The sequence below is a fragment of the Tauraco erythrolophus genome, chromosome 17 (genome assembly GCF_009769465.1).
Source record: "Tauraco erythrolophus isolate bTauEry1 chromosome 17, bTauEry1.pri, whole genome shotgun sequence".
In the NCBI taxonomy this organism is placed as follows: domain Eukaryota; kingdom Metazoa; phylum Chordata; class Aves; order Musophagiformes; family Musophagidae; genus Tauraco; species Tauraco erythrolophus.
In genome coordinates this window covers 11,325,043-11,351,868 of record NC_141481.1, presented here as the reverse complement: position 1 = coordinate 11,351,868, position 26,826 = coordinate 11,325,043, and the positions used below count along the sequence as shown (strand labels likewise).

Below are 26,826 nucleotides of genomic sequence, written 5' to 3'. Positions count from 1 at the left end.
ATTTATCATTACCTTCTATTTAACTGACACATGACAAAGCAGGTACAGATTGTCTTACTGAGGTTCTCCCTCATCTAAGGGCTAAGAGGGGTTTTCCTCATTAACTCCAGAGCCTTCTCATAGGCCTAGAAGCAAAATAGGTAATCAAGACTTGAGGCACTTGTTATTTCTAAGCAAAACCCCCAATCTACCCCTAATTTAATTCATGGCCTTAAATGGCAAAGATCGAGCAGGAAGAAAGCAGCAACCCATTCATCTTCCTTTGTGGGTCATCTTTAAAACACATTTTCTATGAACAGAATTTCCAAAGCATACACGTAACTGGAAATTCCAGTGCTTTGGTCCTGTCTGTACTTGAGATGTGGGATGAGGAGCTCGTAGTAACAGCGCTGAGCCAGCTGCTGCCCTCGGATATTGCTGCGTGCAGTGGCTGTGCTCGCAGCAGTCCTGGATGGCTTCCACATGGCCCTCTGTGCACCACTGAGGCGAAGGATCGTTATGTCACACCTGCAGCCGCAGTTAGAACATTTCGCCTGGTCAGAGCCCAAATTAATCATCTTCGTGTAAATGACCAGTGAACCCGAAGCTGATGGGTTTGTATTTAGGGTTTTCCCGGGAGGAAGCGGGTGGTATCTGTGGCCCCCTTGTTTGCACCAACCCGCTCGGTGCTGATGGGTGTCCTGTCTCCCATATCCACGTCCCGGCTGCTTCCAGCCCGCAGCACGATCTGGGAGAGGATTGTTCTCCCAAATGTTCCACTGCCTCCCTGGAAAACCAGGACGCTAACCCAGCGAGCGCTCTGGGGACCGCGGAACAGCCCAGCGGGGCTGTCCCGCCGAACCGGCGGGGCTCCCTCGGCTCGCTGCTGAGCCGCCGCTGCGCCCCGCTCTGACAGCCGAACCGTGAGGGGACGGCACAGCTGAGGCGAGCGCCCCGACATGGACCCGCCACTCCCATCATGGCGGCGCCCCTCTCAAGATGGCGCCGAACAGCGGCTGGCGTCCCCGCTCCCGCCCGCACGCCGGGCCACGCTCAAGATGGCGGCTCGGGGCGGCCGGAGGGGCGGCGGGGGTGCGGCGCGCCGCGGAAGCGGGGTCATGGCAGCGCCGGAAGAACCGCGCGGCGGCCGGGCCGGCGGGGAGCCAGGCCGGGACGCGGCCGGTTCGAGCGGTGCCCGGGGGAGGCGGCGGCGGCCGGACCGCGCGGCCGCTGCCATGTTACGCTGTGGAGAGGTGAGCCGGGGCGGGGTGGGGGGAGCCTCTTCCCGTCTGCCGCTTCCCCTCCCCTCCGGCCCCTCGGAGGGCCGTTAACCGGGGCTGCAGCGGGGCTCGTCTTCTGCCGCCGCCTTCCTGGGCTGCGGCTGGGGGGAGCTGGGGCAGCTCTCAGGGCTGGGGTCGAGGCGAGAGGGGCTGGGGGCGGTGAGGGGGCTCCAATGGCGGCGGTTTCCCCGGGACGGCTGGGCATTCGTGCCAATTCAGACTTTATTAACGATGGCGCTGAAGTCCCCGCCGCCCCCTGCAGCCCCCATCACCGCGGCGGGGCGGGCCGGGGGCCGTGCCGGGCCCCTGCAGCGCGGCGGGCTGTGTGCGCCCTGTCGCCCCCTCGTCAGGGGTCCCGGTGGGTTTGGGGTGCGGTTGGTGCGGTGCCTCTCGTCACCCCGGTGCCGAAGGAAGGGAGCGTGGGATGGAGGAGCAAAGGGGTTTTCCTGTCCCCTTGGAGCCCTTTGGAGCGTGTGGTCTCGTACGGCTCAGGCGTGAGCGTGTGGCAGAAGAGCTGTGGGTGATCTGATGCTGGACCGCAGTTTTGTTTGTGTGTCTGTATCTATATATTTACTTATCTCTATGTCTATAGCTATACGCGTGGTTATGTAACTCTTAAGGTTGTTGGAACGAGTGGTGCTTAGAGGAAAGATGTACAAAGAGACTGCTGCGTTATATTTAGAAAGAACCAGGGACAGTCACTTTCCCAGTTGCGAAGTAAGTGGCAAAAGTGGAATGAATGTAAATATTTTTTTTCTCTGTGGCTTTGTGTGAAGTTTTGCACTGCCACCATATTGTCTTATAAGGGAAAACTTTTCGTTTCTCTATGCAGATGGAAGTACTTAAAGATTCAAGTGTTTCTGTTTTGTCTCACTTTATGAGGCTTGGGATATCTGTTTTCTCGCAAGCTTTGCGGAAGTTTCTGAGCTAGTAGCTTTTCTGTTTTTCTTTTTTTCTTTTTCTTCTCGCCCCAGGAGATCGTAAGTGAGGAGAATGAGGAGGAAAGTAATGGTATCAACTTGATGGAGTTCTCAGATGAGATCCTTTTGCACATCCTCAGCTACGTCCCTTGCACAGACCTTGTCCTGAACGTCAGGAGAACCTGCAGGAAACTCGCGATGCTTTGCCTTGACAAGAGTCTAACACATACAGTTTTACTTCAGAAAGACTATAAGGTGGGGAGAGTAGTTTGCTTCTTCTGTTAGCTATGAAGAGAAATCTGACTTCCGAAAAAACGCCAAGAGGTAGAACTTCCCAATGTGTCTGCATAAATTAAATTCTCTTTAACTCTGAAATCAAATAAACAATAAACTGTTTTATAAAAGCATTTGTTTTCTAGAATGCTCTGTTAGAACAGCTCTGTGCTCCCTTAGTTTTCACTAATGGTATATTATATAACTATCTTCTCTGTGTTTCTGGAAGCTAAAATGAAAGTAAATGTGACTTTCCATTTGTGGCTGTGGTTGTGTAAAGTTATCATTTTCTCAAAATACATTTTCTATGTTGTTGTGCAAAAAAAATCTTGTGCATGTTGCTATCAGGCATGCAGTCAGCTAAGCCAGAAATTGTATATGTGTTATAACAAAAATAAAGCTTGGGAATGAAAGGTGATACGTTTTATGAGGACTATATCACCGAGTGCAGGCGAGGGGAAGCCTTTCTTACTCTTTTCCAAAAGAGGAAAGTGGATGAAGGAGAATGGAAACATGCTGCTTTGAATTTGAGTTTCGGTGGTAGATAGCTAGTTCTGCTGAAATAGCTTTGCTATTAGGAAATGGAGATGGTCCTCCATTCCACCATCAGTCCCTGAACAGATTTGGCTTCACAGTCAGAAGTGCAGGACTGCACAGACTAAGAAGCTAAAGGAAGTGTAGTCTTAAGAGTCCAAAGCATGGCAGACTAAGCCAATTACCATCAGTATAATAATTCTTAGACTGTGCTAGTGTCCCAGAACCTTTGGATGAGCCACATAATCTAAGCGCTAACCGCTGTTATCCCCATCATCAGATGGGGAACTGAGTCAGTACGTACCATTGCCATATATCTCATTGAATCTGGTTTTGTTTGAGTACAGGTAAACAAAGACAAAGTGAAGCAGCTGATGAGGGATATCGGAAAAGAGATTTACCAGCTGAACATGGCTGGGTGTTATTGGCTGCCCAGCTCCACTATTGATCACGTAACACGGTGCAAGAACCTGGTAAAACTGAACTTGTCTGGGTGCCACGTCACCTCTCTCCGTCTCTCAAAGATGCTGTCCACGCTCCAGCACCTGCGCTCCCTGGCGATAGATGTAAATCCGGGTTTCGATGCCAGTCAGCTAAGCAGTGAGTGCAAAGCCACTCTTAGCCGTGTCTCGGAATTGAAGCAAACCCTTTACACGCCGTCATATGGTGTCGTTCCGTGCTGCACTAGCCTTGAGAAACTGCTCCTTTATTTTGAGATCCTTGATCGCTCGCGAGAAGGTTTTATGCTCTCTGGGCAGCTAATGGTAGGTGAGAGCAATGTGCCCCATTACCAGAACCTCCGTGTCTTCTATGCCAGGCTGGCTCCTGGCTACGTTAATCAGGAGGTGGTGAGGCTGTACTTGGCGGTGCTAAGTGATCGGACACCTGAGAACCTTCATGCTTTCCTCATTTCTGCCCCCGGTAGCTTTGCGGAGACGGGAGCCACCAAAAACCTCCTGGACTCTATGGCTCGAAATGTACGTCTGGATGCTTTACAATTGCCCAAGGCCTGGATTAATGGCTCTGGGCTCCTGCAACACTTGAAGTTCAACAACCCTTTCTACTTCAGCTTTAGCCGATGCACCTTGTCTGGTGGTCACCTGATCCAGAGGGTTATTAATGGTGGGAAGGATCTTAAAAGCTTGACCAGTTTGAATCTCAGTGGCTGTGTTCACTGTCTGGCTCCAGAGTCCTTGTTTCGAAAAGCGGAAGATGACATTGACAGTAGCATTCTGGAAAGCCTGGTAGTGTCTTGCTGCAACCTGAGACACCTCAACCTCTCTGCAGCTCACCATCACAGCCCGGAAAGCATAGGGAATCACTTGTGCCAGCTCCTGTCCAGGCTAAAGCACCTGCTCTCGTTAGCGCTACCGGTTTGCTCCATCACAGATGTTGCTGCCAACGTGGAAAAGCCTCCCACAGCATCTAATTTGGTGCCGCAAACATTTGGAAGGAAAGTTCGCATCGGGATACAGACATATCCGAGGAACTTGTCGGACCAGGCAAATCAGAAGATAGACTCTTCGGTGTTCTGGGCTCTGATGGGAAGCCTCCGATTTTTGGAAACCTTAGAAATAATTGGGTCCAGTTTTTCCTCCGCCATGCCCCGCAATGAGCCAGCGATTCGGAACTCGTTGCCTCCTTGTGTCAGGGCGCAAAGCGTGGGGGATTCAGAGGTGGCTGCCATTAGCCAATTGACTTACTTGCAGAGCCTCACCTTAGCGCAACTGCCAAATATTCTTACTGGCTCTGGGCTCATTAACGTTGGATTGCAGTGCCAGCATTTGCGGACTCTTTCGTTGGCCAACCTGGGCATGATGGGGAAAGTGGTCTATATGTCTGCTCTCATGGACATGCTGAAACACTGCAAGTGTTTGAGAGATCTCAGGTGAGGGGCTGCTGTTGAACATCCCCGTTTTGTTTGCGCGTCTCCAGAAACGCAGCGTGTGATTTGTTGTGGCTAATGTTAAAACTGCGAGTGTTCCTGTTCTGGTCAAAAGTAGCTGCAGTGGCTTGAAAACTGGGTGTTTTCCTTCCTGGCTTATGGAGAATGGGAAGGCATTGCATGCTGTCCTTGGGGGCTGAGGATGTGCCCTTTAACCAGTGTTTTAAGAGCAAAAAGTGTCTATGCTGCAATTGCCTTCCTTTTAGATAAGGAAGAGGGGATGCTGCATATTTAGGAGCTAGCAGCCTGTCAGGGCTAGGTTAAATACTACATGCCTTTGCAGACTTTTTGGCTTTGTGTGCATGTACATCTCTTAAATTTTCAGGAAGAGACTCCTACAATTTCTAGATAATTTAGAGTTCTCCTCAGGTTTCCCACTGAGATTCTGTCTTTGGTTTCTATTAATTCTTGCCTCTTTATTTTTCTCCTTGATAATATATTGAAAACATTCCAAATTTAGACTTTGTCCAGTTGGTGTTCCTCTCCTGGTAGGATTTAAAGGATCCTACTGAGGATATGATCCTAAAGGAGCTTCACAGTAGCCAAAATGTGCTTACGAAAGCAAAGGGCACGAATTGTGACTGTTTCCTTGCACCAGTCTGTATGAACACAAATGTTATTACTTCAGAAAGGTGCTTTTTTTCCTTCTTTTTTCCCTCAACCAGCTTCTGTAGGTGAAGCTGCTAGACCTGTCGGTCCTGTTGACATCCTTTGTTCAAAAAATGGGTCTAAAATGCCAAACTGTAGTAACAGCAAGGTCACTCCTGTGATCACAAAGACAGTTATAGTGTGACTAAAATTATTGCTCATCAGCTGTGACTGGTGTTTGTGTGCATGTTCCTGATCCATTGCACTGGTGAAGGGAGCCAGGGTGGCTAAAACACCTTGGGAGGGTTTTCATTTTTCACCACTTCCCATTTATAACAGACAAGGAGAGTGTTGGTCTCTCATCCAGGGGATGGCAGCTGTTGGAAATTCAGTTGCTTAGTGGCTTGGGGCATGTCAGTGTGTCTTTAACCTTCAGGAAAATAAATTCCGTGGAAGAACTGAGATGTGGGAAGGAGGTTTGGCTGTGCAGTGTTGCTTTGCTCAGTCTAGACCCTGTAGTTTCCAGAGACTTTGAAATGGAGGCCACGAGTGATAAAGATGGGAGGCAGCGTCGAGCCTTGAAAAAAGGATGAACAAGGGTGTTTCCTTGTAACAGCCAGGAGTTTCGATGTAAGCTGTCATTGTTCTTTCCTGAGTAAAGTCTAAGGTTTTAAATAGGTTTAAGAGGATTTTAGTGTTTAGCACTTCCTCCTGATAATGTAGTTTCCTTTTCATTTGACTGATTCTCTGCTGCTTCTACCCTTTTTTCCCCTCCCCATTTTCCAGGCTGAGAAACTGGTTTAAGGGGCTATTCCAAAGCAACATTGTCATCTAGTGAGTGAAAGGCAGTATTGCAAGTATGGAGCTGTCATGCCACAGAGATTAACCTAGAAACCTGCTCTGAGGCTGCAGAAGATTCTGTGCTTTTTGTCCTAAACTTACAATGGAGCAATAACGCTGTTGGAAAATTGAACAGGCTTCCCGTTTCCTTAATGTTAATTTTAAACTATTACCCAAAGTGGGCTATTATGGGCTATTAGGATCTCATCAGGCAACGCTACCTGACCAGCAGTTGCAAGCTGAGTCTCTGAAACAGAATTTATCAATTAACAGGATTAAGTTGCTGAGATACCTCCGCGTACTACAAAAGCCTACGCAGAGATTATCCAGTTCAGGTTGGGACCGACAGCTTGTTATCACCTAATGGATTAACCTTCTTGGAGCTCTTGGCCTTGCTGACCCAATGACTGGGATTCCCAAGCGCTCTGAGGCCCTGTAGTAAATCTGTACTCTCCTGGTGACACCAACCCCGAGCAGGTTCTGCTTCCTGCAGGCTAGTTAAAACGCAGACCCGTTGTTGGTCAGGTATGTCTTCACCATGTCATTCTGTTTTCCTGCTCTGGGCTGTGATGCAAGATTGTGGATAGCCATGATAGAGGAGCCTGTCTCTCTTCTCTGGGCCAAGTGTTTAAGATAAAGGTTGGATCGATGGTGGTTATTCTTCCTGTGGGAGAGCAGTAGCTTTGATCCTTTGCCATCCTCTGACTGGGGATGGCTGGTTGTGGTCACTCTGTTGGCTCAGAGGCCCAAGTTCCGCATCGCCATGCGTGCATGGTGAATTTTTCATGCCTGCTGCTCTCTAGGCAGTAAACTGAAGATGACCAATTTGATCAGCATTTGGTGTGCCGGAGCAGTAAGCCCCTAACTTCACATCAAGGGCTTGGTGGGTGTCAGGTAGCAAAAGCCAGGCTGTGCTTCTCATAAGACCAGAATAGATCTGCTGGTGAGACCTAAGGCCCATCTTACCCAACACGCTTTTTGGAAAACTTGCAAAAGCAGGGTTACTCCCTGTGGGTGCTGGAATTCTGCCCGTTTGTGTCCTTGTCCTTTAGCACACACCATTCAATAGCAAGGAAGAGGTCAGAGCTTGCTTGCAATGTGGGGTTTGTTAGGCTGTGCCGCTGGCGCAAGCAGGTAGAAGGTTATCGCATGTGTACGTGAAACAGGTGGTGGGAGACCCTGGTTGCTCCATTCACCAGCCCCCCATGAATGTGCTGCCTTCCCTCCTGTCTGAAAGTGGCCCAAACATGAATTGCCCATTGACTTGTTTTTGTTTATTCTTGCAGGCTGGAACAGCCGTACTTCTGTGCGGGCGCCCAGTTCTTCCAGGCACTGAGTCATTGCTCCTCTCTCCAGCGGCTTTGCATCGTCTCCCGGAGTGGGACTCTGCAGTCTGACGCAGTGATGTCATTCATGGCCAACTGCCTTGAGGTCATCATGTGCCACATGTTTATGGGAGAATCTCTTACCGTTTGCAAAAATCTCCAGCAATCTATTGTCCGGAGGTGAGTGCGGAAAGGGGTTGATGTGGGATTTCTGGAGCTGTTGAAGATTTATCTCCGTTTCCTTGCTTGCCAAGGTTTATATGGCTTGGAGCACTTGTTCCAAGAAGCTAATAGGTACTGTGTAACCACTTGGCACGTGAACTAGCCTCTTATTTTAATAAGAGTGAATCAGTGAAATATTTGAAGGTATTATATGAATTTTTGATTCCATTCCCACCCATGTTCTCTGCAGTTCCGTTGGCTGAGTTGAAGTTCTGGATGTAAAGCTCCATCATAAATCAAGTGACACTTTTTGTGTAAACAAAACATCTGCCGACATTTTAAGTACCGAGAGGTTTGACCTTGAAGCTTTCCTCCTTTCCCACAAGTGACTAAGATAATTCTCCATCCTCTAATCACTTGTAAATGTCACTTACTGATAATCCCCTGGCAGTGCAATTCAAAGCCTTTAAAGGGTTGTTGTGAAGGGTTTTTCTTCGGGGGGTGTGTGGGGGGGAGAATTGGTACAAACTGCCTTTGCACGTTTGGCAGTTCTTAAATGCGTTTCGCTTGGCCCCTTGCAGTGTTCTGAGGCTCACGTGGTGGGAAACGTTTGTGTGTGAGCCGTGAACTGCATTTGAAAAGAGAGCTTTTAATTACGCTTGGCATTTTGAAATCTTCTAATAGTGGCAGTCATCTTACAAAATATTTCCCATGCAACAGACTTTCCATTATTTTTTTTTTTCTATAAGGCTTTTTCTCCGCCTTCAGTCTGTTTCCTTTGTCACCTACTGTTGCTTTGCCCTGTTAAGCTCTAATAAAAATTTCAAATCACACAGCATTATTACTGCATCCTAAAGGGTTCTCCTCCTCCCAGCCTTTCTCCAGCTTCAGACTGACTTATTACACTTGGCTTGTTTCCGTGGATCACATCCAGAAGAGCCTATAACTATATTAGCTACCTACCAAACTGCACACGAGATTGTTTGTTACAGCCTCTAAAAGGCTCTGTGTCCTTCTGGGATAGTGATTGTTGGAAACATCTAAGTAAATTCCTTATGATGTGACAAGGATTCCTTTGAGTTTGTTTTTCACAGGGCTTCATGTCTTTAAAAACATTCCTTGGTGGATGTCAGTTGTGCTTTGGGGATCCTTAGAAAGAACCAAGAATCCGCAGTTCCCGTTTTTCATTTTACCCTCCCCTCTGAGATGCCTTTGCGGCACTGGCCAAAATTTTAATGTCCACTTACTGAGCAGAAATACGCTGTTCTGCAGTCTTTTCTCCCTCGTTTTCTCTGTCATGGACGGATTCTCACTACATTCTGTACCTCTTAATAATTTAAACCCTGGGAACTTTCCAAAGAGCAGCTGATGCCTTGTGGAAATGTTAAAAACTATTTTTATATTTAGCAACAGTTCTGGCTGTCTTACTATTTTTCTTCTTTTGTATTTTATTAATAGAGACGTTTGTATGGAAACAGGATTTCTGAAGGGTTTGTTGTATTTTTTGCTGAAGAGAGCATCTGCTCCCACTGCAAATTCTACACCTGAAGTCATAATCTTCTATGACATTGTAATTGGTGGCTCTGGAAACGATTTTGATGTCACGTAAGATTATGACTTCAGGAGGAGGATAAGCAGTGGGAGCAGATGCTCTCCTAAGCAACAAAGATCCCGTTCTCATGCAACTGTCTCTAGTAATAAAATGGAAGGAGCAAAATACAGAAAATGATGTGTAAGCAAAGCCTGGAGTCTTCCACGAGCCATCAGTGAGTCTTTAACCATGTGACTTTTCCAGTGATCCCATTCTCATCCTTGCACAAATGTGCCTTCAGATGGGGTCAGGAACTGACTTCCTCTTGACTGCATTTTGTCTACTACTCCAAGGGCAAAGAGATGTGCATTAAAATCCATGTGTGAGCTAGTTCATTGCTTAAACCTGTGGATAAGGCTCTAATTCACACAGCATGGCTTCCTCTAAAAATGTGTTGCAAGCATCTCTTTAATCCGGGTTTTAAATTGGAAGATCCTATTGGGGAGCAAGTTTGAAGTTATATATCCTTGTGCCAGAATGAAATAAGGTGATTTATCCTTTTGTTTGGTTTGGGTTTCTTTTAGTTTTTTTTTTCTATTATTATTATTTGGAATGTGTGCAGATGCTGTGTGTGCAGGGAAAACATGGAGAGTGAGTGGGAAGGAGGCAGTGAGAGCAGGGAAGATACGGCTGTGAGCCTTTTTGAGCTGGGGGAATTGATCCATATTCCTTGGGTCCCATTAAGGCTTAGTTCCTCTTTTACTGCTATGGAGATGGTCTTGTTTAGACTGGGAGCAGCCAAGTAATTGCTGTTTTTGTAAAGGGAGATGGGGCCAAAGTCACTCCCATTCTCCCAATGCCTCTAAAAAGAGAAGAAATGCAAGTGGGAACTGGAAAGGCCTAGGGCTGGACATATGCACCAGTAGTTTGCTGTGGGTGGTAGGGCTTGGAAATGCAATGTAGTGCAGTGCAATCCTTTTTCAGACGTGGATGCACAGGAGGGTTCGGATCACAGGGAGGCTGGGACCGATGTGGGGAGAACAGACTGGTTTCAACTGCTGAGGTGTACTGGAAGATGGTGTCTGTACAGGGTGTGGTGATGGGAGCTTGGATATTGAATCTCCTGCTTCACACTGGCTTAAAGCCTGAAATGATTCTCAAACTCTTCTGTTTGACTGTAAAATGAGGTTAGTGTAATGTATTTCTGTTCTACTGGCCTGGAAAGAATTGTTCTCAAATCTGTTCGTCTTGTGACAGCTCCAAACCAAGCCCTGTGGTGTCCAGCTTTCTTGTGGGTAGTTTTCTGGTTGAAGTTTGCTGCTGTTTGGGACAAATTAGTTTACGTACTTAAGTCTTTAAACCCCTCTGATTCGGTTCTGCCTCTTTTTCAGGGAAACATGGTAAGCAGAACAGCACCCACCGGGAGCCCTCATCAGCAAACAAGAGGCTTGCAAGGGCAAGGTCTCCTCTGAGCTTTAGAGAAGACTGTTTCCCTCTGGGCAGATAAATCATTGCAGTGTTTTTCTTTATTCTTTTTTTTTTTTTTTTCCTTCTGTGTGCATGGGAGGGGTAATCTCCTTTATGGTTCAGGGAGATACTCTGTGCACGTAAGAAGGGCCTGGTGGTTGGAGTGGGAGATGTGGCTTGAGTGATCCGTATCCACTTCCCTGATCTTCCCTCAGCTTTCACACGTGACAATGGTCTAGTCTCAGTTTCTCCATAAAATGACGTGTTTTTTTCTATCACATGGTGCTCAGCTGCTGCCACACTTCAGATAGTGGCAGATCTAACGAGTACAATGTTTTCCCTTTTATGCTTGCACCCTAACTTTGCCAAAGTGCTTAGCTCCAAGCGCGTTGTCTGTGTTTAAATAACTCTTCTGTTAAAAACACTGCAGCAGTAATTCCAGAAAAACTAAAATACCACAATTCAGGGACCCACAGTTGCAGGTTCAAGTGTGACTCCAGAGATTTGCTTCTCCCTTTTGGACTCCGTTGCTGTGCTGGGATTCTTTCTAAATGTTTGCGAAGAGCCGTGTGTCCAAAGCCCGGTTTGGGGGGACGGGGCTTGCTTGGAGCAGCTTTCCCCGAGGGTTTCCACACTGTTATTTTGTGAAATAGTCAGTAGATGGAGCTGTGACCTATGGAAGGTGTCCCGCTGCTTACTGGTGTGTTGCATGCTAAATAATCGTATTTATACGCCTGTGTTTCTCTGCCCTAGAAATCTTGCGGGCAAGGAATTTGGATGACTTCAGGATTGCACAGCTACACGGCGTGGTTAGTGGGCACTTCACAAACGTGCAGAAGTAGTTGCTTTCCTGGTGAAGCTTACCAGGAAAAAACAGGCTGGAAGAGGAGATGGGAGATGCTTTGGCAAATATCCCCTTGGCTTCAAGGACAGGTTTTGTTTTCCAGTGTGTTCCTTTAGAATTTTGTTGGTTTTAGCTTAAGTGTTTTGATAGCTCCTATCATTGTAATGATTTCAAGGATCGTTGTAATGATTTCGACATCAGGCAGTACAAGCCTGTGAAAAGTCCTGGAAAAAACACCTTGGAAAAGATCAAGAAAGCAACAGTAAAAAAAAAAAAAAAAAAAAAAAACAAAGCAAAACAAAAAAATCACTGAGAGTGCAGTGTCATTAGGGATTCTTCATACATAGAGGGAGAGTGTCAAGGTATAGAGGAGAGTTTTGATTTATAGAAATGCAATCTACGTTCAGCCATGGTAGAGAGCGTGGTCGTGGTCGGGAAGTGAAAGATTGTGGTGTGGCTGAAGTGTGTTTTGGGGAGGGGGGTGGGAAGCTGGGCTCAGCTGCTCACATCTCCCAAAAGCACTTGTTGCGATTTCCTGGGGTCTGAGAGCTGTTGGGGGAAGGTGCAGAGGGCTGGGGCTGGCTGGGGTGCTGGTACAGCAGTGTCCAAGAGCTGTGGGGTCGGAGTGGGGAGCTGGCATTCCTGGCTCAAGCTCTCCGCTCTGCTCCCCTAGCCACGCTGTCTGTCTGTCTCCAGCAAATGGCTTTGCAAAGCGAGCGTGCGACTCGTGACTCTGAGGGTTAACCAGTGCTGGACAGTGCAGAGAATTTTACTGTTTTAGGACAATCTGTCTATTCCAGGGATCCAAGACCCAGAGAAAGAGAAACACTAACTTCTGCCTCTGTTAGGTATGAGCACTGCTTAGTTGGAAGTGACTTTCACAGTAGGACTCCTTCCACTTTCCAGGAATAGCTATTTCAGTCTGAATTAGATCTTACTATTCAAGCTGCTGTAGTGTTACCTAAGTTTTCCCCTGCTTGTTATTGTCCTTTTTTAACATGAAACTCTTGGCTGGATCTTACCTTTTCTTAAACTGCTGATTCCAGTGGCCCTGTGTGGCTCTGAGAGCCGTGATGCTCACTGAAGGGATGGAGCACCCTCCTGGGATTCAGCTGCAGAAATAGGGCTTCCAGGTGGGAGCATGGGGGTGAAACTGAGTATTTGGAAAGTGCTGAGTGAGCCAGTCCCTCTCCTGGCATTTAGCACAGGACTGAACTATCACAAACGAATTTTTGCTCACCTCAGAGCCAAGCATTCCCCTCTCCTTCGTTGCTATTGCCCTGGATGTCCCTGCAGTATTCCTCTTGCCTGAGATTCTTGTTGTGGGCTCAGCTTCAGAAAAGCCCTTTTGGGTAATCTTTTTTGCTGTTAGACTGGGTGGGAGGGGGATGTTAGGGCAGTAAGTGAGTGCAAGAACATCTTTGAATTCAGCAGAGTCCTCCAGCGTCCCTCCTGCACTGCCCACCTGACTGCTGTAATTCTATTGACGCTGCAAAAAGCTGGTATTACCACCTGGGGCTTATTTGTGATTTTTCAAGCTAGTTTTGCATCCCTTCACCACTTTCTCTTCCTTCTGACCTTGAAAAACTCCCTCTCAGTACACTGCTGGCTTTCCTGGATCCCAGAGCCACGGCAGTAGCTGCCAATCCCACTCCGCTAGCCTAAGCATGTTGCGGGCTCAGGCCCTGCGTCTGATTGCAGAAGACTTAATGTATCGCTAGGCTGGTGTAGTGAATCATTAGCATCCTGTTCCAGCTTTCATTGTCTGTTTCATTTCCTGCTCTTAGAAACCCCTGAATTATTCTGTCACAGACTGAATAACAAACTGCATCCTTGTCAGCTTGCGTTACCCAAGAATTCCTTGGCGGACTTGGTGAAGGCTGACTTTGCTTGGGGTGTGGCCTGGACACCTTCACTTCTACCAGGGATGTTGTTTATGGGTGGGTTCGACTACTTTACAAGCCAGCACGGCTTGTGGGACCATCCTCAATTTGGCATATTAATGAATCTTCTTTTGGGGGTAGGAATATAGCCCCTTCTTAAATGCATTCCTGTGGTTGACTCAGTGGCTTGTTCTAACTGCTAGCTCATGTATTTTGAAGGAAATTCAGTCCTGAAACCTTCCTTAGAGGGTAGATTGGTTTGTGCATGGAATAGGTTTCAAGGAGTGTCCTCTCTCTCTTGGCTGAGAAATAATATTGGAATAGTACTGTCGTGCTTTCTCTTCATGAGGGTGTAAAAGGCTGAACGGAAGCATTAACTGCAGCTTTAAAGCATTTCCATAGTAAAATAAATCTAATTGAGCAGTTATTGCAGTAGCTTTTTAATTTGTGGAAGAGATTAGGAAATAACTTTCAGCTTGCTCTGGCGGAGCACTCCCCTAGGACGTGTCCTGGGCGCTCTGGCATCGCTCTTTGGGTTCTTATTCCCTCCCCCTCTAATTGTCCGGTCACATTTGGCTGATGCAGAGTTCAGCTGGCAAAATAATGTAAGAACCTCAGTCTACGGACATGTTCGATATAAACCTCAGCTCACAGGAGAAGTAGCGGAGTGTCGTTCGTGCCTTACAGAGAGAAACCACAGCAGAGAGATGTAAATTGCCTCTACTGGGGATGAGTTTGATGTGGATTGCTCCTTCCCCATGACACGATGCAGTGGCAGAGGATGCTGCATTGAAGATAACGGGAGAGTTGACAGTGCTGTGTGTAAACGACTTCCAGAGTCCCATCTACACCCCTTCATCTCAGGTTAGAGGCTGTAACGATGGGACTTGAGGTGAGGGGAAATTGCAGGTCTCGGGAGAATGCCAGTTTGTCCATGTAGGCATGACGGGATGGAAGACACCCTTGAAGAAAAACACTTTATGGAGGAAATATCTCATTGCGTGGAGTTAAGAGCGACCTGAGGAATCACAGCAGCTTTCCTTGGGAACTTTCGAAGTCTGTTTCTGAGATTAGAAGATGAAGTCTGCTCGGTGCTAGTCCTCTGGCAGGGTTGGAACTGAGAATGGCTCTAGGGAATGGGTCTTCTTTAGAGTCACTGTGTGGAGGCTCTGGGCCCCTCTTGAGAAGCTTCTGAGGGATGAGTGGGGGGCAAGAGTCCTCTCTGCTCACAGAAGAAGGGGCCTCAGGGAATCCCACCTGCAGTTTCTTTGGTGCGGCTGGAAGATGCTCTGGAGAAGCTTCATTTTATGCTATTGGAAGTCACTGTGAGCAAGGAGAGCTTTTGCAGTTCCCTGGTACTGAGTTCAGGGCACGGCCAGTGGAACAAATCTTAAGTGTATGTCTGGCCTTCCCTGAAAGGATGAGAAAAGTGTGTGTATGTGTGTTGGGTCATGCCACTTGTCAGCTGCTCCAGCTTGTCCTGGCACTTCCTCCGTTCCACTGTGCCATGCTTCAGGGATGGGAGTTTCCAGCCTGGCTCAGGTATGCTGGCTGAAGCTTTCAAGACAGATGCTACATTTGAACTTTCAGATGTGAACAAATCGTCCAGTGAAAACAGACTTATGCTGTGCCTGGCAGAGGATTAACAGGGGGTTTGTGCATGTGGGTGAAAGAGCTGTGTACATGGCAAAAAGTGAGTCAGTCTGAGTTCTCTTCTTGGGAAACCTGGGCCTCTCCAGAAGCAGCTCAGCAGCCTGTGGGGGAAGTCTAGATGGAGGGGGGGGAGAAGGTGTGCGACTTCAGCAGAGATTGGATTGCTGCTGTGAGAGTCGCATAAACTGGAGTCCACATCTGCCCTGTTCCCTCAAATCAAGCTTCTCCTGGTTTCCTTCCTTACTTTCCTTCTCTAGAGTCTCTTTTCCCGTAAGCTTATCTCAGTTTGTGGAGGTCAAAAATCTGGCCTTGATCCACTCCTGATGCACCATATTTCCTCGTTTTATCTGGTGTGTTCTGCTTTTGTTGCCAGTGCTTAATTATACCACCTTGTGTGCCCTTATTCCTGCTTGCCAGCTTTTGGGAAGTGGGATGTGCTGAAACATCTGAATTTGGCTTAGGGCTTTTCTTAGGTTTCTCTGGAAATCTGAAGGGGAAATAGGTTCTTGGACTCGATGATCTTGAAGGTCTCTTCCAACCAGACGATTCTATGATTCTTCAGTCCCAAATACTGCCTTGTGCTTTCCTTACAAGTAGGAGAAGGGAAGTTTGAGCAGCACCTAACGCAGTGGAGCTGTGTCTTCTGGGGTCTGCGGTGCAGAGAGTTGCAGGGGGGCATAACCCATTGTTACAGGCTGGCTGGTGAGATTCTCTGGTGGCTTTGGGATGCCCTTTAGCTCTATCCCCAGGTGGGATCCTGGGGACTGCTGGCCCCTCTAGAGAGGTATGTCTGAAAACACACACTGAGAGTGTTTGCCAGGAGATAACTGCATTCCAGGGAGTGACTCTTTTGTCTTGCTAAAATCAAGGAAATCTGATCAAAGTGCAGCCTTGCTTTAGACTTTTTCTCTTTCTTTTTGACTTTGTCCCTGACCTACATATTGGATCCTGCCACGCTGGTTGGAAGTAATTGAGACCGTAGTGTTAGGCTATTTACCAAGCTGTTCACTTGAAAATAACCTTACTGTGTCCAGTCCACACCTGTTCTGGGATAATTTTGGAGGCAAATAACAAAGCACCATTAACCCTTTCAGCCACGCGAAACCCATTCAGGGTCTAACTGCAGTGTGAACTTATACCTGTGCTGATGCCAGGAAGAATTTGTGATGCAGGATGTGCTTCGTTATCTGTTTCCCAGCTCCGTGGATGATTCCAGCCAGCTGCTGAAGCCAGGCCCGCTGCATGTCCACATCCAAATGAGGACACTTCAGAGACCTCCTTGTAAAAGTTCCCGCTGGGTGGTTATTGGTTTGGTGTTGAGTCTGCTGGACCAGAGGCTATGCTGAAAAATATGTGTGTGTGTGGGTATTTTCTTTGTTATCCCAGTGGTTGTTTCTGATTAAAGGATCTGTTTTGAAGGGGCTGCTAGTCAGTTGCCTAGAAAACTTGCTTTCATTTAATTAATCATGATGAGTTTAGTCTGGAGGTTTTGTAGGAGAGAGCAAGCAAGCATATCCTTGGCTTCTTTCCCTTGGAAAAAAAAAACAGGGTTTCATGTCTGGAACTGCAGCTCTTTTGTCTCCCCAGGTCGACATCCTTCTCTGTCCTTCGGGTTTTAATTTTACAAGCCATGCGCTTGCAGAGGTAGATCCAGTTTGAAGTCCATCCAGGTGTGGAATGAGGAAAGAACCGTCAAGAAGATTACAGGAGCTATTCTGCAACTCATTAACTCAATCTCTTCCCCTTCTTGTTATCTCCTCCTCATGCCTGGGGCCTTTCGAACTAGTGCTCTAAGTGCTTCTCACTTAATCTAGCCCACCTGGACAGGTGTATGAAGAAAGGAATTGCCTTCCGGGGAAGGACTAAAGGAGCCTAGATTGCAGAGGGAGGCTGCTTTTGGGAACTGCTAATCCCAGTTTAACATTATGACAGCTGCTCGTTAAAATCAGGGTGTTTTTTAACAGGCAGTTAAAGGAGAGGCTTTGCACGCACGTTTAGCTGAGAATAATAGTGAACCATGTGCAGTTGATTTTTTTTTTTCTTAAATCACGCAAATTGTACATGGAAAGAATTCTCCGGCGTCAACTTGCTGGGGTATGGAATTTACAAGGTTTGCAGTAATGTACAGTTTCCTGTTGAGGGGGGGAGAAAATTACAAAGCTTTCTTTTTTTCTTTTCTTTTTTTTTTTTTTTTTTTAAGATCAAGTTCAAACCTCTTGTATCAGTCCAGCTCTTGTATCAGTATCTTTGGAAGGTATACTTATGGTGTTGGGGTTTTTCAGTTGTCTTGGTGGCAGATTATCATGTAAACTTGTCTAAATTCTCGTTTTTATAGCTACATGTAAAGGCTGCTTATAAACTACAATTTTGTATATGGTGTGAAGGCAGCATGCAGATCTAATTTGGGAGAGTCTGTATACAAAGAAAGTAGCAGAGGTTTCTTTGCCTTGGGGAGATGGCTGTTTCTTCCTAGCTGAACTTCAGTAAACTTGGTCTATTAACATGATTTTCTCTGCAGGACTGTGGTGTTGGATAAGAAACATGAAGAGCTGAGGCAGAGGAGGGACTATCAAAGAGACATTTGCTGTATTTTATGTAATTTCACCGCAGACTTTACCAACTGCCTCCCAGATCAGCTGTTATTTGCTGGTTGATTTCTCGTAGGCAGTGCTGTGGAAGTAGGAAGCTGCTCAGTTCCTACACAAGCCCCAGATCCACTCAAGGAGCAGTGTCCTTTTCTGCCAGCCCTTAGGCATGAGGCGTGAAGGGCAGTCTGTGATGCAGAAAGATATGAAATTACCCTGGGTAGTTTTGTTGCTGGAAATCCTTACTCCTTCAACTATTTAGGTTCAGGCTAATTAATTTAACCCACCAAGACTGAGCGACTAGCCTTGGAATGGGGGTTTCTCTGCTATGTTTTTGGCAGCTCTACTCCAAATCGTTTGTGGATGGGAACATCCTTTCCGTCTCCGGGGAAATGCCAGTCTCTCATGGCCTTTTCATCAGCTGGCTGTGTGGCTACCTGAGATTTTCACGTGTGTTTCCAGCACCTGAATCTCCAGCCATTCCCTCTCTGCTTTAGAGAAATTTGGCCATTTCAGAGCTAAAGATGAGCTGAGGGAATTTTCCAGACACACATCTGTCTAAGAAGAGTTTGTCGAGCAGTGAACTCCTGTTTTGACTCAACACAGCTTGGTTCAGCCTCAAGGGACTGATGCTGCCAGTTTGATTCTGCCTCCTTTAGAGTGATAATGAACTTATGTCACATGGCTGGAGGAAGCATCTTGGTGGCATGAGGCTAATAGTCACAAGTCTTTTAAGAATGTAACTCTTAAGCTATAGCATAACTTCCCTTTACCTCTCAGCTTTAAAAGACTGAACTCTTGTTACGTTACACTCAATAATACTATTTCTCTTATGTCTCAGGTTGCTCTTGGGTGGAGTATTTGCTGATGGGGACTTGGACTCTTTCATACAACTCACATTGTATAAATGGGTTTAACTTTTAATGTTCTCTTCCTCTGTAGTTATAACCCTGCTCCTCCTCTCTCGTGCTGTCGTATCAGGCCTCTCGGATGCGTGCTGGAGGGCAGACCCAGCGGTGTGATGTTGGCAAGAAGAGCTGGCAGGGCAGGAGGAGAATGCAGATTCCTCTAAGAGCAGACCAAAAGACTGAGGCTGTAGATTCAGAAACTGGAACCCAAAATTCAAGTGGCAAACAGGGACATTTGTGTGTGTTTTCATTAGGGTAAAGTCCTGTGGTGCCGAGACAGGTTTTCCGTAATTTGGGATTAAAAAGGAGGCTGCAGTGCATGTGTGTGTGCACACACTTACATGCTTATCTGCAGATCTGTTTTCTAAACTTGCTTGTGCTCTAATTGCAGAGCGTAGACTCTGCAGGCAGAACAACCCAGCCTGAAGTGATAATCCCAGGCTCAGCCCGGAGGGAATGCCTGGCACTGCTCTGCCCTGATTTTCTTAATGGCTCTGCAACTTGCCGCTGGTTTGTAGGTGGTTTAAATTGTTATCTCCAAGCACCTTGCCCAGCTAGGGCAAAGTTCTTAGGATCTCTGATCCTCTAAGAATACCTGTATGTTGCCATTTATTTATTTTATAAAACCTCTTCCCCCCTCTCCCATGTTAGGCCCAGTTTGGGCTCGTGTCAGCTCAAGAGACTATCTGAGAAGGGGTGCCAGCCCAGCCTGTGCTCCCTGCCGACATGTGGAGAGGAGAGCGGGAGACCTTGACTTCCAGCTGCCCCTCCTGCCTCCTCTGGACAACCCTTCCTTGCCCCCACCACTGCATGATCTATATCCCTGCAATCCCTTTCTCTTGCACTGGAGAATTTGTGTTTCTCCTCAGCTAATAACCGGTGTCTGATTTAGTTTCCAGGCGGACCGCCCTGCGTTAAATGTCGTCATTTTCCCTCTGCTTCATGAGGACTTGACAGAGGTCATCAGAGATGTCCCCATGCGGCACTTGGATGAAATTACCTTGTTTAAAAGCAGAGTGGCCGAGGAACCTCCCAACTTGTGGTGGTGACTGTCACAGCACGGAAAGGACAGTCAGCGTGAACACATGGAATAGCTTCTTGTTGGCCTGGATTCCCCATCTTCAGCTCCTGGCCACCTCACTGGATGCTGTACAATCACTTTAAATAGGTGCAATTGCAAAATGAAAAAAGCTGGTCCTTTGCAGTGGGGAAACATCTGTTGAATATTGCTTGCATCTGAAAATCCTGTCTGAAAAGCTTCTGGAATCTGATGCGTATTTCCTTGCGGTTAATATGAATTGCTTTGTTATTTTACTGACCTTAAAGGTAAGAGAAACTGGCGTAATGGTTCTCTTTCCCGTGTCGCCTGGTGTATCTCCTAAGGGCCCCTGTGTACTTTGACAGTGTGCTTTGTGATATTGGTGGAAATCATTCTTTGCTTTGGTCTATTTTTGGCAAAGTAGAAAGCCTAAGCCAGCTAAGAGGCACAAAAACGTGTTGCTCAATTGAAGTGCATCACATGTTTTCTATGTTACAAATATGCATTTGTAGTCACACACATGCAGTCGTGGGTATTTAAAGTTTTCTTTGATTGAGAAGTACCACAAGGACTCTTTTTTTTGATTTGTGAATAACAAATTAAGGTCATTAGCGCCTCGACCATGGTATGTTCTTGCTGATGCAGTTTCCATTGGTTGGTCTGGTGGAAAAAGTTCTCGGCTCTTTTGAAAATCCTTGTCCTAGGGTAGATGGTGCCTACAGTGAATAAGTTGAGGCTCAGACCTGATTTAAATGCAGTCTGTCTTGCAGTGTAGATGGGAATGTAGTGTTCCAGTTCTGTCCTTAGATCCTATGCCTTGAGCTCATGCTAATTTTAGAGATGTTATGAAGTATTTTCACAGTGTGATTTCAGTCAGCTTCTCTGCTCCACAGAACTTCCTCAGGCATCAGTAGTGGTCTGGATCACTTTCATATTGCCTTATTTACTGAGCACTTTTGAAAGCATCAGACAGCTGTACCAAAAGCTGAGTTATGAATTCCTGGAGCTACGTTTCTGGGTGGCAGTCGGATTTCCCTTCTGCTGGAGTATTTTGTGGTAGCACACTGGGTCTGTCTTCTGCAAAACAGCTATCAACTGGAGCTGTCTAACTTCTCCACCTAAACACTCCCTAATGTGTTGAGCAGGGCTTTTCTGGAGAGGCCCAGCATTGTCCAAAGATGATGTCCCCATCTCCTTGTCGGCATTTTCTACGCAAGAAAATGAAAATCTCCCAAACGGTGTTCCACCATCAGTGGCTCCTAGGAAGCCTGGTCTGATGGGATAGATTTGAGAGCAAAATGCACCTCACAGCTTTGGAGGGCTTTCCCTCCTTACTTTCCCATCAGTCAGGTGTGAACCTGCCTGGAGATCTGTCTTTCTGGTGTAAATCTGGAGCCAGACTGCAGTAACCCTTATGCTCAGATAGGTTACGGTGTTAACGAGCAGGTTAATGTTAGCCTTCTACTGGCACAGGTCCATGCATTGCTCAAACGAACCCCTGCATGGCACTGCTGTCTCCCCTGGATTTCTCTCCCTTCCCCACTCAGGACAGGGTGCCAGCAGCAGCGGTCTCTGGTCTGCGGCCGGTGACACGGTGGTGAAGCCGGCTCGTGCTCCTCCGGGAATGGCTGCAGCTGAGCCGCGAGTGCTCCTGAAGCGTTTGAGACTCTGCCTCACGTTAGGCACCGTGCGGGTGAGTGCCAGGAGCTGGTGCCCTGTTCTTGGCACCCTGCCACTGTTTGCTCTCCCTCTCTCCCGGTGAGGTCGTTCTTTCTACCTCTTGTCATATTGCTCACCTGTTTGAATCCCTCTCTCCCTCTCCGACAGCTTTCTTCTCTCCTTCTCCCTCGCTTCAGCAAATCAGATGTACTTTTTGGCAGGAGCACGAGCCACTGCTCTGTCCAGCTCAGACCACTTCAGCTCTGCCTCGTTGTTGTCTGGGTTTCTTTCCTAGAGTAAATAGCGAGGGTTAGGCAGTGAGCGTTTGCAAAGCTGCTTTCTCCTCCTTGTGCCTCTGGCCTCAGGGTAGGGTAGAGGGAAGGCTGAGGGTATGGAGCCACCTCTCCGATGCTTAAGGGGACCTGTTTTGCCCTGTGGAGGAATCCTGATGTTTGGGACGTGCTACGGGAGCAAGGCCATTCTGACCCTCAGCAGAGATTTCCCCTCCACCCTGTGCCACCGGCCAGAGTTTGGCAGAACCGCCAGCTTGCCTGTTCCTGTCCCACTGGAAAACCTGGCTTGGGGGACAGGGGTATGCAGAAAACACCTGTAGCTTAATGGTGGTGTTAACCCTTTGCTCTTGGGGGTTAGAGTAACATGATGAAACATGCTGTACTTGGACCTGTAGTGAGTTTGGCAAAGGGTACCCATCTGCCTCGTGTCTGGCTGGACCGGGGCAGACAATCAGGCATGTTTTATAATGCCATGATTCTGTTGCCTGGAGTATAACGTTTAGACATCTGTATTCGCGCAAGCGGGTCAGAAGTCCTGGTGTGAACGCTACCAGTTATAATCGGGGCTAGGAAAGGTCACCCACAGGTAATAAAGACAGAACACAAACAGTGATAAAAAGCTAAAAACTCCTTCCACCCCCCACTCCTCAACTCCGGGCCAATGCTCAGTATCTCTACTACAAATCCTCTTATGGTGAGCGAGAATTTCCGCTGCTTCTGCACTCCAGGCAGGATTCACCAGATGTTAATAATGTGCTTATTTTCTCTAAGTGCTATTTTGGCATCGGTGTTAATTACAATTTATATTCTGCAACATTTACACTGGGAAAAGAACCCACCCTAATAGTCCCCAATTGGCAGAGCCGGGCTATTAAACATAGCACCATATGTTCTGAGCAGAGCAATATATGGGACTTGGAGCCCACTCAGTGCTGAGACTGTGGTGTGCAGCCTTGGAGGAGGAGAGGAGAACGGAGAGATGGGCGTTTTGTTCCTAGCTTTTATTTAATATGAAATTCCCTCTCCTTTTCTCTGGTCTCTGTCCCCATCTCTCCAGAAATCTCCCTCCTGCTATCTCTGAGCATCTAATGAGGTGATCTCTGAGCCTGCTGATGCTGCTGTCCGTAGTCTAAAATAAATGAATTCAATTACAGAAGGTGCCCTTCTCGCAGGGAGTGCCTCTGCAGGATTCCCAGTCCCTGCTGGCGTGTTTCTTGCTGCGATCCAAATCAGACCTCCGATCTTTGGGGACTGCAGAAGAAATCTTTGCTTTGACCACCAACGAGGTGTCCGCGCTTCTTTGGGAGAAGGATATTCTGGGACAAGTGCCATTAGTGTGTAAAATCAGAAGTTGCTTGCTGCTCTGCTAATGCCCGAAGTCTCGTTTAGCGAAGTGGCATTTGGTTCCTGCAGGCTGGGAGGGTCTGGACCTGAAGAGTGAAGTGGTTTTGGTGTGGGGAGTTTGGTGGGGCTAAATCATCGGTGTTTCGGTAGGTTTCTTAGAAGGACTATAGGTTTGAAGATCGCTTCAACAGCCGTTTTGTAAAGCTGATTTCATGGTCTCTTTAGAAAATGGCAGTGTATCCACAGCTCAGTTGGAAAGGAGGCTGTGTAGCAACGACCTCTCCGTTCAGGAGAGCTTGGACTGCAGTCGCTTGTCTGTCGGGAAGGTGGTTCGGCAGCAGGAGAAGAGATGGGAGTGAAAGGAGGCAGGGCAGGAGTGTGATGTGGACCTCGAACTGGAAGTCAGACACGTGCAGGGAGACTTGGCCTCAGTTTCCCCACGTGTGAAAGGGGAGGAGGGCTTACCTGCCTTGTGCAAGGGAGCTTGCCGGGGTGCAAAACGCTTTCCTCCCCTGCCCCAGGCGAGGTGGTGCTCCCTCGGGAGCGGAGAGCAGAGCCGGGGCTGCTAATGCAGGCTGACGGGTAGCAGAGCAGCAACCCTGCTCGCTTTAATTCGCATGACTGCCTCCTCCTCTGCCCAGGCATGTGAGACTCCCAGGGGAGCAGAGCAGGATCCGGCCCTTCGCCTCGCTGATCTTCAGAAGCAGGAAAGTCCTGGGGCGACGTTCAGGAGCGGCACTGTACGTGGTGAGGTGCTGGGTGCTTTCTCCCAGCCGCCCTGTTTTAAGGTGGGGTATCCCCCCGTGACCGCAGAACTGAGCCGCTTTTCCGACAGTGGAGTCAATCGGTGCAGAAGAGTCGTTTCGTCGGCTTAGGGGGGATGCAGTCCTCCTTTGCCTGGTCCCAGCGGAGAGTGTCCGGCCAAAGCTCCTAGGGAGACCTGTGCAAGGAGCCACACGAGCCGGGCTGCGTGTTGCAGAGGCAAATCTCCTTCCACTGCAGCTCTCCTGCCTCTTTGAGATGCGCAGGCAGCCGGGGTACTCTAGCAGGAGAACCATTTCCATAGAAACCAGTTGGGATGTTGTACGGGGAATAATGATTAATAGTGAAGGGATGTTGCTTCAGGCCCTTTTCATTTTTTAGGGGGCAGCGAGGGACAAACTGGAGCACAGGTGAGGGGGACAGACAGGCTCGAAAACTAATGGAAACCATCCCTTCCATTAATTTCCAGGGCAGCTTCTCCTCTTCTCCTCCTGCCCTGCCCCCCCACTGCTGCTTCCCAGCTTTCGTCAAATTTTCAAAATGGCTAACCTGGTTAGAAATAATCATAATAATAAAAAAGGATGGATGAGGTCTGACTACTAACATTGTTGCTGTTAGCAGCAGGATTTCAGCCATAAAACATGAAGCAAGGGAGGCATTGACCTTTCCGCTGTTTGAAATGAATGGAGACATCAATATCTATTGTTTTGTGGCATTGACCTCTGACGCTCTCGCTTCACCCTCCCCTTTCTTTTTTTTTAATTTCCCCCTGACACTCGAGGAAAGGGGTCAGTTTGTACCATCTATTGATCCCGATCTTACTTGGTGATAGGGAAATAATTAGAATTTTAAAGATCTCTGCTGCACGCTGGCGAAATACACACACAGACGTGCGCGCTAAGCCCCCGCTTCCTGCGTTGCGTTCTCCCCCCTTCCTTGCGGAGATTCAAAGCTTGGAGATCTGAAGGAAGACAGATCAATATAGGTTTAATCATGATGGGGGTTTTATTTCAGTTTTTAAATGGTAAAGTGTAACGTTTTATGTTAATGTTGTCGGAGTCTGGCTGCCTGGTGCCTTGTTTTATTTATTGTTTTAAGTAGCCCCTTCTTTTGTGAACTTCATCTATGTACAGAGAATGTGAAATCAGGCATTGCTAATTAGCTGTATGACAATTAAGTAATGTAGCACAAAACCATTAGGACACTGGATTTGTTTTTGAAGTTTGTCCTTTGAAGTGGAAGCTGCAACTCCCTGCCCAAGGCTGCTGGGGAAAATGTTTTTCTATCAAAACTTTCTTTGAAAATAAAATGTCAGTGTGAGAGTCCCTATTTCTGTCGTCTCTCCCTATAAACAGCGGGTGGAAATTGTTTCTCGTAAAAACGGCTGGCATTGATAGAAAGGGGAATTCAGAAAAGCATTAAATGGGCAGTTGGTCTCCAAACACCCTCGGTTCTGGTAGAGATGTTACCAAAACAGCTCGTTTAGCTTGTTGAAAGAGAACAGTGCGGTCTTGGGAGAGAAGATCTGGGTCACAACCTGGAGATGGCAAAGGGAGGTGGCCCTCAAAACTGCAGGTTCACCTCCGATGCCCAAAGTGCCGTCGGGATGCGGCACAGCCTGATCACAAAGACCGACAAGCTCCTCGGTTCGGGCTCCTCCATCTCTGCGCTCGTTTGACACTTGTGTTTGCATCTGGCCCTTTGTTCTAGTAGTGAGTCGAATTCTGAATGTGCAACTTTCTTGTACGCTGGTGGCATGTAAAACTTCAAATAAAGAGTGAAACTGATTTTGAACCCGGTCCCTCTCGTTGCCTCTTACTTCCCTTTAAAGCCAGATCCCAAAGCCACCCTGCTAGGAGGGCCGCGTTGGTGTGACGTTTTAAGTTGAAGTGATGTGAGGTGAGTTGCTGCGGTGAGGCATGTGTGGGCAGGGGTGTGCCTGGGTGTATTAGCCCCAGTCTGGACTGGGAGCTGTGGAAGTGTCGCCTGTTGGGAATGCTGGGGTGAGCGGCACTAACAGGGTTTACAGCCCCATTCCCCCGCGTCGGAGGTTTGGGGGTGCTGCTCTCTCCACCGTGGTGCTTGTGGTCGTGGGCTCGGCTGCACGTTAAAGAGCTACTTTGTGTTTAGGAAATGCTTTTCCTCCGTGGATCTCCGAGCACTCAACTGCTGAGCTGTGTTGCTGTGGGACAGAACAGCCGTTATCCTGGGTAAGTGAACGAAAGTGTCTTACAGAAGGTCCATCACTCTGAGAAACCCCGAGCTACAACCTACACCCTGCTCTGACTACTCCAACCCTCGGGCAGCAGTCTGGACCTGCACCACTTCTTTACGCGAAGCCAAGAGCTGAAATCAAGGGTCTGGTTAAATGTGAACTAGGGTGGACAAAATCCCATTAATGCCACCATGATTGCATGGATGTGGTTGAGTTGGGATGGCTGAGGCTGTGGGGAAGGGTAGCTGGTATGGTGGAAGTGGACAGCACGGGCTGCTGGTGATGAAGGAAACTGTAGGCATTAACTTGCCCTGGCAGCAGCGGTTCTGCCAGGTCTCTCGTAGCCACAGCAGACGTGTGGTCCCTGGATCCTGGGGGCCTGCGGTGGTGGCTGAAAGTGTATTGCCACCAAATATTGAAGGGGTGGGACTGATGTGCTGGACCACAGCCCTGTGCACGCTACAAGGCTGATCGTAGCCAAACAAAATGTGCATCCTGAGCTGTCTCTTGTGTTGCTGTTTCTAGGGTGCAGGAGAGTGATACTGGGGGAAGATGGGCTTCAGGAGCAGCTTGGTGGAAAACGGTGCAGTTTGTGTACCCATGTGCTTAATCAACTCACCCCAGGTAAGTGAAGCTCTAGGAGATCACTGAAAATTGATTTGTGATCAGTTTTGAAAAGGTGAGTGAGTCCATGCATGGCTTCTGATGGGACTGCAGGAGAGCACGTGTTGCTGTGGTCTCTCCCTGTAGTGATGCAAGGTCCTGTACCGGGTTTTGTTTCAGAGAGGATCATGGGC

At 47.8% G+C, this 26,826-nt stretch overlaps 1 protein-coding gene across 3 annotated transcripts; it reads left to right on the top strand.

The window, feature by feature from the left end:
- The first annotated feature begins 1,198 nt into the window (after window positions 1–1,198).
- On the top strand, window positions 1,199–25,584 carry FBXL18 (F-box and leucine rich repeat protein 18). Of its 3 annotated transcripts, none has more exons than XR_015222636.1 (6): window positions 1,199–1,232; window positions 2,234–2,434; window positions 3,334–4,874; window positions 7,646–7,864; window positions 19,610–20,043; window positions 21,304–25,584. XR_015222636.1 is itself a non-coding variant. In XM_086622290.1 (5 exons), the coding sequence occupies exons 1-5, from the start codon at window positions 1,215–1,217 to the stop codon at window positions 19,764–19,766; spliced, it is 2,136 nt and encodes a 711-aa protein (XP_086478416.1). In that variant the 5' UTR covers window positions 1,199–1,214; the 3' UTR covers window positions 19,767–25,584. The 3 variants fall into 3 exon arrangements, 1 of the variants encoding a protein (XP_086478416.1); XR_015222635.1 differs by having other exon boundaries at window positions 19,610–21,449; window positions 22,863–25,584; XM_086622290.1 differs by having other exon boundaries at window positions 19,610–25,584.
- Window positions 25,585–26,826: the final 1,242 nt, after the last annotated feature.